Here is a 17826-nt window from a genome sequence, read left to right as displayed (position 1 = left end):
GAATATTTATCAATGTTGATATTGGCTTTTAACATGAGTGAGTAACCCACATATCATCGACATATACAAGAAAATATATGACCACTGAATTACGCTGATAAATACAGATATAATTATTAGATTTGACATTACAAAACCAACTTCAAGAATACGAGAACTGAGCCTAGATGCTCGTGGAGCTTGTTTGAGACCGTATAAGGCCCGGTTCGATTTATAAAAACAAACTGGGGATATTTGTGGTGTTCAAGTTTTGGAGTTTGTTTCATATAAATTGTTTCGTCGAAAAGGCCATGTAGAAATGCATGTTGAATATTAAGTTATCTAATAGACCAATTTAGAGAAGCGACAATAAATAGAACTAACCTAATCGACGTGCTTTGACAATAGGACTAAACGTTTCGGTAATGTCCAAGCCTTCGAATTGATTAAAGATTATTGGAGATATTAACATTAAGGGTTTTTATGAGGAAGTCCCTGACCAATCATCTTTATTATTTTAGGTTTAGGTGTTATATCTCTTTTGCCAATAAACCAATCCATATAATATGTCTTATAAATAAAGGCAAATTTAATGTATATGACAAAATTACCCCAAACCTTTGAATCCAATTCCTAATTGTAACCTTAGTTTAACTTTAATTTCATCAATTTTGACAAAAAAAGAAATACAATTTTGACTTTTTCGTTTTCAATTTTTTTCTGCCACCGATCTTCAACACTAACTTTTTTTCCGCATGCTGCTAACCAGTGATAGTAATATTGCTGTCAACCACATCAATATTAATTTATTTATGTTGGCCTTTTTATTTTTTTTGATATGTTGACTAGTCAACGTAATAATATTACTGTCTACTATTGTAATATTACTGTGGTTGACAGTAAAATTACTGTATACACAATAATATTACTGTCAACCACATCAAAAAAAAAATTGGTTTTTTTTGTTTGATTTGTTGAACGATCAACGTAATAATATTATTGTCTACTATTGTAATAATACTGTGGTTGACAGTAAAATTACTGTAGACATCATAATATTACTGTCGTTACAATAATATTAATATCAACGACAATAATATTACTAATATTACTGTAAACCACAACAATTTATTGTGTTTTTTTTTACTATGTTTGGCTTTGTTGATCGGTCAACATAATAATATTGCATTACACAACAATTATTATGTAACTTAGTGTTTTTGTTTTGTTAATATTATTGTGCAAGATAGTAATATATCAATATGACTGTGTTAATCAGTAATATAGTTAGTATTGCTGACAACCACATTAATATTACTGTTTTTTTACGGGGGCCAAACAATGTTCAGGAATTTGTTTTTTATAAAAAAAATCAACACCGCAGGCCGGTGTTGATTGCTTGTAGCATGAAAAAAAGGCATAAAGGAAAAAAAAAAGTTAACATCGAAGCTTGGCGGTCAATGGCGGCTGACTGGTGGCGGCGGTCGAAATTGGAGTCAAAACTGGGTTATGGGTCAAAATTGAATAATTTGTGGTCAAATTGAGGTTAAATTGTGTAAAATGGATGAAATTGAATCATATTAAAATGTGAGAGTTATTTTAGTCTTTTACACACATCTTTTTGATGTGATACTCTTTATGAATAAGTAGCCCATGATAAACTTATTTGTACTAGACCCTTAATAAAAAATACTACATTTACTTACAACTTAAGCTTTTGGTTGAGGTGGTCATTCGACTTGGTTGATAATAAATGAGATTATTGTCGTTTGGTTCTTCAAGAACTTTTCGAACATATCGGAGGATTCCGTCTGTTCACCCCGACTTATCAATCGATCTTTCACAATCAATTGTGGCGTCTTTACATACCAAGGTTATTGCTTCTTTATAAGCAATAGGTCGCGGTTCGACCCTTTTAAATCCTTGTTTTTGAATGTTTCGATTTTGCTTCCGCGTAAGGTATTTGGGTCCCGAAACAAATTCTACGGGGTTCGTATCTATGGGTATCAGAGCCGTTCTTGTTGGAATTGAAAAATAAATGCTTGAATCATGCCTTTAAGGAGTCCTTGTTGAGGAATTGAAAACTGATACGAACTCTGTAAAACTTGTTACGAGACCCAAATACCTTACGCGGAAGCAAAATCGAAACAGCCAAAAAACAAAGATTCAAAAGGATGGAAACACGACCCGTTGCTTATAAAGAAGCAAGAACCTTGGTATGTGAAGACACTTATAAAGAAGCAAGAACCTTGGTATGTGAAGATGACACTATCGATTGATATAAGTTGGGGTGAACAAACGGAATCCTCGATATGTTTGAAAAGTTCTTGAAGAACCAAACGAGAATCAGTTTATTATCAAAATTCGTCCATGAAAATAAGCGAAATTGGCAACCTATTTATAAGTGCTAAAAAGACTTTTTTTTTCACAAGGAAAATGACTCCTACCTAATCTATAATAAGGAAACTTATAAATAAGAGAATCCTAACCATAAAAGACTCTAAAATAATAAAAACATAATAAATCATAAATTGAAAACGTGCATAATAAAATTCAATAACTTGAACATCAAGCCGACTTCTCGATCACCCTTCTCAACTCCCGTAGACATCGGGCTGTGCACGTTCAAGAACTTCAAACTCCATTTATGCAATCTTCCGCTCTGAATCTCTCTCTGCCCAAAACTCAAAAGTTGTAGATCTTTCTGTTGGCTTTTCATATCATTTTGAATCCCGTAAATGGACATCAGATGCGAGAGTTATAAGTCGAATGGTAAACTCTGACGGAATCATGCGGGACTTTCGAGATGCACGAAATTCGACTTGGCCAGCGAGTTTCCCTTTTCCTTTTCTTCCAATTCCAAACCATGAACTCTTCAACAGTCTGATTCAAACCTTTATTCCCCAAGGACAACTCGAATAGCCTCTTTAAACTCGTAAGATTTCGCTTATTCTAATTCTTCATCTTGGAGCTTGACATGATTCTATCATACTCCCCCTCTTTAAAATGATGAGTATAAAAAAATAGATCTCATGATCGATCTGTTTCTTTGGCAGCAAACTAACACATCTCTACACCACATCGCAGAACACACCATCTTCATTAGCTTACATTGAAAGAGTCTGCAATACGGTTAGTTCGACACTAGCTTCAAGTATGGCTGGATCATATTAGGGTGATTAATTAGGATAAAAAATTATAATTTTATTCTTAAACAATAACTTAATTTTATTAAATAAAAGAATTTATATATAATTCACATATAATAACATCATCTAACAAATATAATACAATACTTAATCTCAAGAACCGAACATATTATAACTAATTAATTAGCCAAAATTAATCCAATCTAATCTAATCCGTTTAATTTGATATATGTAAGCAAACGAGGCCATCATGTATTATTATGCTTTAATACCTCAATCCTGTATTAAAGAATATATGCACAGCTGCAAATAGTCTCTAAATCTATACCAAATATTCTTATCCAAAACCCACTATTCTTTATTTCTTTTTGTTCAACAAATAAAAATAATAAAAATTAAATAAAACAAGTGGAAACATACCCAGAAAGCAGTCTCTAATTAGTATTGCTGAATCTACTCATTTTAGTCACATCAATATCAATAATTATTGAGTTACAAATTTTATAAGTAGAAAGAGGGGCCAAAGTGAATTGTATCAAACACGGGTCCTTCTTAATCAATTATAAAATATACCGGGTGTGGACTGCGAGGAAATATAAATATATTTTCTACTTTATAACCTTTACCGAGATAAATAATGTTGCATGTTATTTAAATTCTTTTATTTTTGAATTGTATCGAATAAGCTACGTAGCACGGACGAGGAAACGGTGATACGAGAATCGGGAAAACAGACACGGGGAGACGGCATATTCCAAAAATGAGGATACAAGAACTTGGGGGAAACATGTAAGTATTAAAATTATAAGGGTATATTTATAAATATGCTATATAAACATATTTAAAAAGTTTATTTATATATAAATTATTTTTATATATTTTCATACAAATATATTCAAGATAAATTTTACTATCAACCATCAATTTGCAATTGATCATTAAATCGTGTAAATAATTAGAGAAGCAACCAAATACTGTTTTGAATATTTGGTACTCAAACATGTTCCTAAAAATTGTTAAAATGGCCCATAAGGTGTCCGACAAGTATCCTTGACTCCTGAGTGTCCGACACGAAATGTGTCAGAAATAAAAAAAAAAAAACTTTAAGAAGTTGAAGTTCTCGTGCTACATAGCATATAAGTGATTTCTTTGGGGATTGGAATAACTAATGATCCATATAATCTAGGGTTTGTTCTATGTTGGATCCGGTAAACTGACCGGTCAAGTTATATTCTATTATGCACGTGTATAGATTCAAACATATTTTACACACATTCAAAAATAAAATCATTATATATAAAATCATGGTTTATGCAAGTAAATAAATAAAAAAGGAAAAGGACCAATAACTAATAGATGTGAAAATTCTCCAAAATAGTGGATACACAAAGGCATATGCGTCACACATCAACTAATTGCATGGTATAATTAATTGTAACCTATAAATATATTCTTTACAATGGTGGGGATTCCATTTATATCAATATTCAATAACATCATCTCATTATTCTCCCTAACTCTAACTATAAATATAATCACATCCATCCCCTCATAATCCCATCTCTTCACCAAAACACCATTCTCCAACTTCATTTCTCCAAGGTAATATACTCTACTAATCTTCATATTTGCTAATTATTCTCATTTTTTTTTCTCTATTTTGTTTTGCACGTAATTCATTTTGTTCGTTCGTTAATTATTGTTGTAACTAATTATAAAAGGGTTTTCAAACAATTGTTTTTTTTTTTTTAACAGGAACTGGTTCACTTGTGTATACTGAAAAATGGAAGCAGCAAGATCCAGTCGTACTATGTACGAGTGTCTGCTCTTCGGTACGTTAAATAATCCTTCTCGATCTATATTCTTTTGGATTATAACCAATTTAAAAATAGTCAATAATTAATTTAGAAGTCGAAATTTTATATTTCATTAATTCAATATTGCATTTATTTTTATTAGATATGGATGATACTCTGTATCCTTTGAGCTTGGGTATCAACATGGCTTGTCGCAAGAACATAGAAGGTGTATATATTGATTTTTTTCAATATCACTATATATTCCACTAATTGCATTATTAGATTATATAATAATTGATTATTGTTGAATGATTTGTCTTAATTAATTTAATTTGCAGAGTACATGTTGAATCACTTGCATATTGAAGAAAGTGAAGTTCCTAGGATGTGCTTGGAGTTGTACAAGGAACATGGTACAACAATGGCTGGTCTTAAGGTATTTAGTAAATTTATTAATTCAAGCTAGATGGACTTAATTTTCGTACTAACGTGTTCGTTTTTCTTTTTGAATCGCAGACACTTGGATACGAATTTGACGACGATCAATTCCATGCTGAAGTTCACGGAGCGTTGCCTTATGAGTTGCTGAAACCTGACCCAGTCCTTCGTAATCTCCTACTCTCCATGCCCCAACAGAAAATAGTACGTCGAGATTTATGTAACATTTTCAAATATTTCTAGTCTAATTTTTTGAAAACATGTGTTTAATGCGTACTATGTTTTTTTCTTTTTTTTTTTTTTTCCGGCAGATCTTCACGAATGCAGACGAAGCACATGTGGCACAAGTGCTAAGTAGGATGGGTTTGGAAGATTGCTTCCAAGGTGTTATATGCTTCGAAACACTTAACCCTCCTTTGGAAACGAAAAGGACAACAGTTCTATGCAAGCCTTCCGTCGAAGCAATGGAAGCCGCTATTCGCATTGCAAACGTTGATCCTAAGAAAACGGTTAGTAACCACAAAGAAAACCTAGTCAACACATTTTATTAACTGTATAGACAACATAAGATTGACGAGGGCTTCCAATTTTTTTTTCCGTTTTTCGCCGCAGATATTCTTTGATGACAGCATTCGCAACATTGCCAGTGGAAAAGCTGCTGGACTTCAAACTGTAATCGTAAGTACAAAAGATATTTCGTCATATTTAAAACAATAAAAAAATTCCCACATTTTTTTTATCGTCGACATTCTTTAATCATAATGAATACGCAAAATATAGGTCGGGCGATCGACTTTGGTTCCAGGTGCAGATCATGCTTTGAACAGTATACATAATATCAGAGAAGCATTGCCCGAGATATGGGAAGACGAAGGAGAGCATTTGGAGCAAATAATTCAGTCATCTGCTGTGGAAACTGTTGTCCTAGCTTAGACACATTAGCTTTCATAGGTAACGAGACACCGTCGTCAATGAACTGAAGGGAGACTACTTAATTACCAGATATATGCTATAAATTAAAGTAATGCTTATTGATTAATAAAATTTCACACTAGATGAGATTGGTTGGTGAACAGGATCAGTCCTTTGTTATGAATGTAGCTACAATAAGTTTGTTGTAAGCAATAATAGTTGCAGTAGTACTGTACAAGTACCACTATGCAGTACAAGAATCATAATAATATGCCATGTCATCATAAAAACTAAGATGCATTTTCGTCACTTTTTTTGTCGGGAAAAAAATGTGGTATGATGGATGAAGAAAGTGTTCCAAAATGATCAAATTTTGGACGGCGAACTGCCATTCACCCAAACAAGAATCCTTAACTCTTATTTTGAACTATTTTCTGGTGATTGTGGTCGAAATACACTTCAAGTTGACGTTTGAAATCCATATCCTAAATCCAAACCCTTTTGAGTATCCAAATGCAAACTTAGTAAACTGAGAAATAATGCAAAACTAGTCATACAAAACAAGTACCAACTTGGAGAGCCTGATCGAAGGGTAACGACTTTCATTCGACAAAATACCAGAGTCGCTCAAAACATACACCATACTGAGAACCATAATACCGAATTAAAGTCATACTAATATTACTACTACCATAGTGCAAGAAGTGGTTGAATAAATCCAAATTTATGTACTGAAAACTTACAAATGCTTCTCTGTTCTAGCCGGCATGAATGTTCTGTAGCAGATATTTAGCATTGTGTAAGAGAGCATCAATCTCCTCATTCGCAGCATCAAGTAAGCGAAGTTCCTTAATCTCGTCCTGCCACTTTTCCATCTGTTCCTTGTGTATTCTATCACCAAATTATATTCACAGTGAGTATGTAGCAAATTTTCATTTCCAGTAATTATTACATATGCCAGTTTTAATTAAACTTACAAGATCATCCTCTCTTCAAATTCATTCGTCAGTTCCTTCAGCATTGACTTTCCTGATTCTAGCAGCTCTGACACCTATACGAAGTAATAATCATAAACATAGCATATTTCGAACAAAATTATCCCCAGAAAGATGCATCATGAACAAAGAATATTGGTATTTGAACAAGTTATGTATTTAAATTCGTGAATTCTACTGTTCGGACTTCAGACCAGTATTGACGTTATTTTTACCATTTGAGTGAAATTATTGATCTTCTCGAGGATTAGAGCAATCTCCATTTCCACTTGTTCCGAATTTGAAACCCTTGGCTCGTTTTCTTCCTCTGGAACATGTTCAATGGATCCATCTTCAACCATGGTCTCCTTATCCTGCATATGTTAATTATATCTTAGTTATTGGGATAATAGATCCGTAGTTCTGATTACTGTCTGATATATATTAATGACCAAAGAACATGCACAAGTGCAGAAGACATACAGAAAGTTTAGCGCGTTTTGTCATTCCATGGGCAGCTTCATTATCCATTTTTTCAAATGAAACTCGTAAATACTGGAGGAATGAATAACCAAAACCGAAATCATCCTTCAAATATATCCTTATATGCACTAAAGCCGAAATAAACCAAAAACTTCACTTTGTTTTGGTGCAAGGTAAACGCAAAATTTGTAAAAGCAATTCTAAGGTTCTTGGTTCAGTTTTTGGCTGTAAAGCAACTTATAAGAGAAGGAATTGCTGCTTATCTCTCTTAATAGAAAGGAATGGTCACTTATTTTTATTTTTTACTCAACACACATGTAGAAAGAAAGAACGATAAACCTATCTAAAAACTGATGTTACAAAAGTAAGGAACGAAACGATACGAAGCAATTAAAAAACCAATACAAGTCAGATTCCATACTTAGCACATATTTAACTATCGATAAGGCAGTTCACATATCTGCTTTATAACCAGTCGGCTTAGTTATATGCTGTAACAGGCTAAGATGCGGTTATTGAATCGACAAACAAAATGAATCGATACATAGTGATGTATCCAAAGATAGAAAATCAGAGATTAAACAGCAGATCACATGGTTAAAGTACTTAAAATTAGAAAACCAGACAAAAGACTTGATCTACATAATCATAAAGAAGTAGATTTCTTTTAACACATACAACAAATAATCAGGGGATAGTATAACAAGTTAATTACTGAAATTGAGAAGAAAATATATACTATGATATTCAATCACACACTCCCCAGCAACAATCGAACTATGTACAGATGAAACCAGCTGAATAATAAAAATGTGGAGAAACGCACGAACTACATAATACCCAGGAATCATTTATCATTTATAAATATAAATAAACATAAAATGCACAAATTAAATTCGGATTAGGTTATTTACCTCTTTGTGATGAAATTGCGCGGATACAGATCCAGAAAATGAATCCGACTATGAGTTTCCCTCTTCCGGAGCAGTTGAACTAAAATTCTGCAATTGATGAAGTGAAATACATAATCAGCAAAAAATTCAATTCAATTCCGAAATCAGCAAAAAAATCTGCAATTGATTACAAAACTTATGATATCGCTTCATTGAATTCACCTTATCAATACATATTTCGACTAACCCAGACGATTATCAGTAATAAAATTCAGTTCGGCGTTAAAATGTAAATTTTGAAAATCGAGATTACCAGATCAAGCAGCAGCAGCACACTGTGTCACGGAATCAGAATGTGCGCGTACGTGCTTGTGTGTGTGTGTGTGTGTGTGTGAGAGAGAGAGAGAGAGAGAGAGAGAGAGAGAGAGAGAGAGAGAGCTCTGAGTAAGTGCGATGGCGAAATTGGCGCCGATTCTCCAATTTTGTAGAAAACGTTTAAAGTACCTTTTTAGCCCCCATACTCTTAAAACATTGCACCTCTGCCCCCCACAGTTTAAATTTACTCTTTATAAAACACCACAACTTTTATGTTTATTATAAAGAGTAAATTACATCCAAGCCCTCAGGTATGGTTTAATTATGAAAAATTCCACCACGTTTAGGTAATTACAACAACCGCTGAACTATGAATTCTCCTAACAACCGCTCAACTATGAATTTTCCTACACGTCATCTCTTGTAGTGTCAAACTTAGTTGGAATTTTCTACATGATGTGGAATATTCTCCAGTTTGTATCCGTTTTATATCATTCGAGCTTCACATTTTGAAACAAGATAATCATCAGATTTTTATTCTGACTTGTAAATATTAGATTGCGGTGCATAAAAAACTGCATTTCTGCATAAAACAAGTACGCATAAAACAAGTACAAACTAGAGAAAACTGCATTCCTGCATAAAACAAATACGCATAAAACAAGTACAAACTAGAGAACATTCCACGCGATCTAGAAGATTATGTTGATTTTGACATCATAAGGGTTGACATGTAAGACAATTTATAGTTGAGGGGTGATTGTAATTAATTACCAAAATATGAGAAGATTTTTTTGTAATTTGATCTTACCTCAGCGGGTGGCAGTAATTTAACCTTATTACATATTGATTGAACTAGAACTTTGATAAGACTAAATAATTGATTGATCCATATTACTCCTTGTGTAGTTTGTATTGAGGAACACTAACAACAACACTAATGGTATGACCAAGTTATTGAAAGTTTCAAACGGATGCATCAATGTATAAAGAAATGCTGAGAAACTAAAATAAAAAATAAATAAAAAATTCTAACTGCTATAGGTTTTATAACTATTGAAACATTGGACTAAAATGCCAAAGAAAGATAGCTAGAGACCAAAAAACGAAAAAAAAAAAACCAAAAAATTCCTAAATATGGATCAAAAAACAAGACTTCAAGACCATGCATGCCATCCAATTACTAAATGTATTTGTGTAATGGGCCATCAAAACAAAAACACCCTCAAAGATTTCTTCCTATTCAAGAACTTGGTCGAAAAGGTACGTTCGTCATCGATCTCTTGTTTCTTCTAATTTTGATTATATAATTAGTTGTTGCTAAATTGTTGTTTTTGGCATCCATGGAAACCCAATTTACATGATCATCTACTTCAACTCGTGATGCATATTATTTTACTAATTCGATTAAAAAAAAAAAAAATTGATCTTTAATATTTGTGTTTTTATTTTTCGGGTTATTGTTGCTCTGTTATTCAAAATTTTGATGAATTTTTCAATAGAGATGCATGCATGAAGAAAAAAGGTAGGAGCTTATGTAACTACGTTTTAGATATAGGATAAATAATTACAGGTAAAGTGTACTTGATGCTACTTGACATCAATAATTAAAGAAAATTAACCTTGCTGAGATGAATTTAACTGAACTTAACGGGTCCGGGTAGATTTGAAACGTAGATTTGATTAAATAACTACCCTTTAAACACACTTACACATGGGTGTGTGTGATTATGTGTAGATCTACGGTTCAAAGTCACCGAGTGAAAATAATCGGGCGTAGCATCTAATTTCTTCGAACTTAACCAACCCTTATTAGGAGAGCTGGTACCTAGGTCTATGCTTCGACTACTTCCTCAATTTCCCCAATTTATAACAAGGATTGAATTTAAAAAAAAGAATCAAATTCAAATATTCAAAATGTCAAATTGGATCTATACTATATCTATAAACTCTAAAGGCTAATCAAATATATTGTGATTTTTTTGCAGAAAAAATACGTACACAATTTGAGCCAAAATGAGTCAAGAATCATTTTCCAGTCTTCCTTTTCCATTGGATCCTAATCAAACTCATCCATGGCTACTGTTATCCCATGGGAACAACCTACAAAACCAAACTTTTTACAGCATCTCAAAAGACAAAGCCCTCGTCGACACAAAAATCACTGAGTTCCGTTCCAAAAAGGCTATTTCCACTTCACACTCATCGTGGCTAGCACTTATTCATCCCCGAAAATCGTCACTAACTTTCTCTCTCTTGAACACCGTTACAAAACAAGAGATCCATCTCCCAAAAATAGAAGAAAAACCCGAACTAAGCAGCTATTTCGACTACGCATGCATCTTTTCCGAAACCCCAACAAACCCTAATTGCCATGTTCTATTCATTGGCAAGTTCGACACCCGTCTTTACTATATAGGCTTTTCTGCTTTTCTTGATAAGGAAGTAGTGGAAACCTAATAGGAATCAATTTCCGCCACTTTCTCCCATTAGGACTTGTTCTTCGATTTTCGCCATGTTGGAGTCCGAATTTTGGAATGTTGTGTAAATAAGAATTGTAGCCCTTGAAATTAGCTTTCCAATGTCGCCAAAATCAGCTGATTTGGAGTTTGTATGAGAGAGATATGCTAGAAATGGTGGACACTGGCAAAGCTGTGGCGAAATTCCTTCTTCCAATTTGATTTATTTCCTTATTTGCAACTTTTTCCTTTCTTTTTGATCTATTTTCCTTCATGGACAACTAATTTTTGTTTTTCACCTATAAAACACAAAATCAATCAATTAAAGCACAAATATAATTAAATCTAAACAAAAGATCCACGTAAAGTGAAAATTCTTGGGTTTGAAATTGCATTGATATAGGTCCGCCCATGAAAATAATTAGTGATAATCGCTTTCTTTGAGTTTTTCTCGCGAAATCTTTGATTGCCTTACGTTTACAACGAAATTTTGGATTAAACTGGATGTAAATCGACTATGTTGTCTGTGTAGTTGATTAAAATATTAAAGCGTATATTAGACCTAAAAATAATAAATCTTATATATATAATGAAGATATTTTGACCTATAATCCTAAACCTAACCTAGGGACAATTAAGTATTTTTCTATTTTGATAGTTTTTATTTTAAAAAAATTTCATACGATTTTGTGAATAAATAAAAATTAAAATATAACTGTTCACTTTGTCAAAAAATTGAATACACGATGAAAATACAAAAACAAACGTCCTTATTTCATGGTCACCAATAATAAACTGAATAACTACATTATAAATAAAATAAAGGGTTAATATGTTAGAAGTCCCTTAAACCACCTAATTAGATATAGAATACAACCATAATATTTGTTTATGAACTAAATCCCTCATTATCTGATAAATTTTAAAGACATGCCATTTTTTTATTTTATCCCAAGACTGCTCTTACGGTAACAGTTATTGGGAATGGAAACATATCACGTTCCTTCTTTTTCCTCTATCGCTCTCCCGATTCTTCTCCACAACCTATATTTCTCCTCGCCTCTTTCTCTCTCCCTCTCTTGTAAATTTTTATTTTCCCTTTTTTTCTCATCCATCTATTTTTTTTCGCTTCTCGTTTCTGTTTTATGATTCTTCTCCACCACTATTCAACATTAAATCATGTCGCGTAAACCAGGCCTGGTCCGTAAATTTTTAATTCTCGCAATTTCTAATTTTATGCCATATTAATGAATCCCAGTTTGATACTGATTTGTGGAGGTGCATAATTAAGTCTGCTACGATAATGTGCTTGAATAAAACTTGGATATGTTGTGTTCGACACTAGTGGACTGTGCGTATTGTGAAATCAGGTATAACCATTCACAATAATTTTGATATTATTTTTTAGGGATTCGATGTGCAGCTATTGAACTTTGTTTGGTTTATTGAGTGAGTTGAAGTCTCGAAGTGCATCTTCTGGACTTTTTGAATTTTCGTAAGATGTGAATTATGCTTACATATTGGTATTGTTAATGATTTATTATTGATCATATATGTGTTTGCTAATTGCATATTCATGAAAGTCTAAGTTATTGTATGTGAATGCTTTAAGTTTTAGTTTGATCGTGTGTATACATAATCACAAAATTTATTGTTATTGTTGGAATACCAGGACAGAGTATATTATAGTCATCTTCATGCTTACCAAATATTCATAGTCTATTATAGTGTACGTATATGTCTCTGTGTTGTTTGTTTAGACGATTATAAGATTATGTGTTAGGATTAGAAACGATTATTTGTAGATGTTATTTACAGGTTGTCATATACATGGACTTGGATCTGCTTCGTTGTGGATGTAATTGCGTTTGGACTAATAATTATACATGAACAAATCATAGTATTATATAGTCATCTTGATTCATAAGTAAACGACAAATTTGTAGTATCTTTAGACACATTTTGTCTGTACTAATTGTTTATAAGATACTATGAAAAATTGTTCATTATGTATGATTTGATTATATGATTATTTGTTAGGATTATGACTGAATATTTGTAGACGTTGCATACAAGTTGTTGTATACAAATGGTTGTGTTTCACGATGATGATGATTGTACAGGAATAGAGCATAGGAATAAATGACCACTTCCGTGTTTCCTCGTACGAACAAAGTTATGCTGAAGCAATATACCCTTTCTGGAGACCCGGAGTTGACCTTCTTTTAGCTGTCAATGGTCCTAATGAGTACCAGTCTAAACATGGTAATATGAAAACGAAGAGGACTTCAGGGGGAGTGTGTCCAGGATGATGCAGTGTAGCCGATGCGATTGTTATTGAATTACCTATGGGTTTTTGCTTTTGTTTATGCATTTTCTAAGGCTTTTATGAGTTGTATGTGCATGTTTGTGTTCATTTGATTGGTTTATGCAGCTGTATTGGTTGCTATAGTCAACTGTAGTCATTCTTTTTTGTTATTACACATTTGTATGACTATATTTTTGTCTGGTGTATATTCAAGTTTGTATGACTATATTCAAGTTTTTTTGAGTATTATACGTTTCACGTTGGTATGATTACATTCGAGTTGTGGTTGTTTTAATGTTTCTTTTATGTATGATTATCTAGTATACCATAGTAATAGTGGATAATCATAGATAAAACTTTCTTTTTTTTTGGTTATATTACAATAACAAATATGGCCAGAATAACGAGAATTAATGTGAATTAGTAAATTGTTTATTGAGTATAGAAATAAACATTTGATTGAAAATTGAAAAATTAAAGAAACCAAGAAAATTATCAGAACAAGCACTCCTTATCCCAGTCTTTACACACATCATTGTTGTCAAAATTACACTTGTTAAAAAAAAGTGCTTATTTTCTTGTAGTACGAGCTCATGATCGAATATGTCAGCATTTGTAATCTCTTTTGATTTCTTTTGTTGTCTACAAGTTTGCTAGGTATGGTGCATTCATTTTTCTAAAATGGAAAAATGCTTTGGTTCGATGGGATTGAGCAATGTGGTACACTTGCATATCGATTACTGCAAATAGAACAAGAATAAACAATTGTTAGTCATAGATGAAACATCATTTAGTAGTTTTTTTGGCATGACGTGCAAGTGGATTTGTGAGAGAGAAAACATACATTATTTTACTGTGATTGTCTATGTTATACTGTAAATGACTATGATGGTCTATAGTATACCATTGAATACTATGATTGACTACATTTTCGTCATGGATTTTACCATGATTAAAGGTATGCATCCCGTTACTTTTGCATGTTCTAAGTATCGGATATATTTGTGCAAGACCAATCGTATCGTTTCTTGTTGTCTACGTCGTCGCAGTACTTGAGCATTGAAAATTTTATGAACTCTTTTGTAGAACTCGAGAAGAACACGTTGGTCATTAAATGGAGGTCTATAAGCTTGACACCATCTTGTACGTCTTCAGGATTGTTGTATCCTCTTTGGTCTCGCTGTTTACGAGCGAGATTCATCATTTTTTCCTGCCATCATATTCAAACGTAGATCAGTAAACATAAATGTCTACAGATATATGTACACCTTAATATCTGGACGTTCAACCATTTTTGTCCAATAAGTTATGTATATCGCAGACATCTATAGTTAACCAAAGTCAGTTTTTTCGAACACATATACATCCTACGAACATAGATGTATAATAAAAAATGACTATAGTTTCATGTGTAACTTAAACTCTGCCCATATATCCTTAAAATAGCAATAGAAGTCATAGACACTTATAGTTACCAAGAATATTAACAAGATATAATCAAATCAGCAGCACAAAATTATGTTTCTTACCAGCTTTTAATGTGTTTATGTCATATTTAGATTTAGACCATATCTCTCCTGCGAATTTCGAATTTCATAAGAATCCTAGTTCAGATTTGGCAAACAAATGATGAATAATGGAATTATTTTAATAAACTCACCTTTTCTGTAGACATTTGCAACAACAAAAAAAGTGGAGGAAGTGGACAATTTTTTGTTTTGCTTGGTGATGTTGTGACCAAGGAATTTGTCGTCGGGCGTGGGATTTGAAAACTCCCATATATGCGTTGTTTTTCTTAAATATTTACAAAATTCAAAGACATACATTGCCACCCAATATATCTATCAACAACTAATCAAATAAGCAACACATGAATGTGATTCTTACCAGTGTCTAATGGTTTTCTATTGTGCCGTGTTTTTTACCGCATCTCTCCAGCGAATTTCGAGTTCCGTAGAAACCCTAGTTCATATTTGACAAAATAATGAAAACAAAATAGGGTTAATATGCTGCAGGTCCTTCATACGAAACCTTATTAGATGTGGGTTACGGGCCCAATATTTTCCTTGTAACTAAATTGCGATATGTAACCGCCTTTGTTCCTCGTTTTGCGCGCAACATTCATGGCTTCTCCTGCGAATATAAGAAACCACGATTTAATTGTTATCAAGTTCACAGGAATTGGAGAAGAAAAAAAAACATATGCAATGTAATTATAGTGGCAATATATGTGTATTAAGGGGTGGAAAATTTTGCAATTGCCAGAAAACCATAGAATATCATAGATTCACAGAGTATACCACAAGGTTACATGTACTATGCAACGAGTCAAAAATACAAAATCTTTAGCAGTATTATCAATTAAACATGGAATTATATATCATATAATTGCAATTGTTTTATATGTCTCCAACATAGCTATAGCTGTACCAACATATCCATTGAAGTCATGTGGTAGACCATTATACTACATATGCAACTGACAGAATACCATAGAAACCATGAGACAATACACAGTATGCACTCGTAGAAAGCCATAGAAACACATATTCAAATATAAATAGAAGTCAAAATACGAATCATTAGCAACAAAATTACGAATAATGTTACTGTTACATAGAAAAAACGTCCAACTGAAGGGAAGCACTTTTTCTCAAAACTTCAATGGCAGTTCTACAACTTTTTTTTTCATAGAATACTGTAGAAAGACATTATTTTATAGAACAGTATAGTAATGAATTGTAATTCTGCAGATAACCATAGACATACGCAGACTTTTGTACACCACCTATCTGATATCACACAAATCTGGACCTACATGTACTATATGACGACACCCAGGAGTCATGAAACATATTAGAATACATATCGCGATTACCCAACAACAGATTGGAACCTGTTGTCCGAAAACAATATTTCCCAGCAAAGTTTGAATTAGTCTTGGTTGAATACATAGAAACCCACAGAATTATTAAACAACACAGAAACAGAATATTCATGATTTGAATCGTACCAGGGTCTAGGGCAGTTATGTCTTGTTTCCGCTTCGTACGCATCTACCCTGTTCGTTCAATATGGTAAAAACCCAGGAATAACAAAATTACAAAAAAATCAACAAACATTAAAACTTACTCGATCGGTTTCTTGACGTAGACATCAGTAGATTCTAGTTGCGCCTACTTTTTTGGAAGCACTGATGTTGCTCGTCGATGATTTTCAAGGCAGCAGAAAAGGGAAAAAAACCCTAATGTGTAGAAGATGGGGCGAATTGGGGGGATAGTGGGTTGGTTTTGTTACGGTTAATTGGGATTTTGGAAAATATAATCTCACAGATTACTAGTGGCGAGATTGGTGGGATTTAGTTTTTTTTTTGCCAAAATAAAAAATAAACGGCGTTATTGTCTCCGTAAGGGTACTATGGTCACTATTTCACAAAAGGATGTTTGTTTAATGTTTTTATAGACTTGGGTGTATCATCTAATAACTTTTCCCACTAGGGATGCATATCTTAAAGCCCCTAAAATAAATTAAAGAAAAAAAAAAAAAAACACAAGAAAGAGTAAAATTATCACTATCTTTATTTAACTGCTCCATATATCTAATTCTTATTACACCCATGATCTTCATAAACCTCTACAAGAACATGATCTCATCTCAATTGTCAATATAAAAAACCTCCCGTTCATCATCACACATCAACCTCCGCACAAATTTATGGATTCCTTGTGAGATTCCATAGATGAAAAATTGCATACATATTTCACTCTAATCTTTTTTATTAGTATTTTATTTACATTGTTTTTAAGCATTGTCAGTACTGTATGTACGTGATCATAATGTAATATAATTTCATATAATTTGCATTAATATGTAACTGTCGGAAAGGGCTGAGGTGGATTTATGGTTTGCATTTTTGCAACATATAGTGCCACTTAGTCTTCAATGAAGACTCTTCATCTGCTTTCTGCTAAGTATGCATTTCAAGTATTTCTTTTTTTCATTCCATATAGGTTTTATGTAACACCTCATTCATGATTGTGTAATTAACTTATTAATAAATTAATTGTACATTCCCAAGGCAACAAACTTAAACGTGCGTTGTGATGCATGTGCTGAT

The 17826-nt window shown here is 32.8% G+C and overlaps 2 protein-coding genes across 3 annotated transcripts; one reads left to right on the top strand and one right to left on the bottom strand.

Annotated features, from left to right (window-relative positions):
* Positions 1-4591: 4591 nt before the first annotated feature.
* Positions 4592-6586, top strand: LOC105954232 (Haloacid dehalogenase-like hydrolase (HAD) superfamily protein). Its single transcript, XM_088827446.1, has 8 exons — positions 4592-4730; positions 4884-4960; positions 5088-5153; positions 5266-5363; positions 5444-5569; positions 5677-5874; positions 5978-6043; positions 6146-6586. Exons 2-8 carry the CDS (start codon positions 4912-4914, stop codon positions 6296-6298), a joined length of 756 nt encoding a protein of 251 aa, XP_088683572.1. The 5' UTR covers positions 4592-4730; positions 4884-4911; the 3' UTR covers positions 6299-6586.
* A 190-nt stretch (positions 6587-6776) lies between these two features.
* Positions 6777-9124, bottom strand: LOC105954196 (uncharacterized). 2 transcript variants are annotated; one of them, XM_012977868.2, is made up of 6 exons: positions 8941-9124; positions 8649-8735; positions 7735-7806; positions 7488-7625; positions 7255-7328; positions 6777-7168 (listed from the first exon to the last, which is right to left on the bottom strand). In XM_012977868.2, the coding sequence occupies exons 3-6, from the start codon at positions 7780-7782 to the stop codon at positions 7036-7038; spliced, it is 393 nt and encodes a 130-aa protein (XP_012833322.2). In that variant the 5' UTR covers positions 7783-7806; positions 8649-8735; positions 8941-9124; the 3' UTR covers positions 6777-7035. The 2 variants fall into 2 exon arrangements, with proteins under 2 accessions (XP_012833322.2, XP_012833324.2); XM_012977870.2 differs by lacking the exon at positions 7735-7806 and having other exon boundaries at positions 8941-9093.
* Between the last annotated feature and the right edge of the window lie 8702 nt (positions 9125-17826).

Source organism: Erythranthe guttata, chromosome 12 (genome assembly GCF_056151865.1).
Source record: "Erythranthe guttata isolate IM_541 chromosome 12, IM_541, whole genome shotgun sequence".
Classification (NCBI taxonomy): domain Eukaryota; kingdom Viridiplantae; phylum Streptophyta; class Magnoliopsida; order Lamiales; family Phrymaceae; genus Erythranthe; species Erythranthe guttata.
This window is presented reverse-complemented; position numbering and strand designations above follow the sequence as displayed.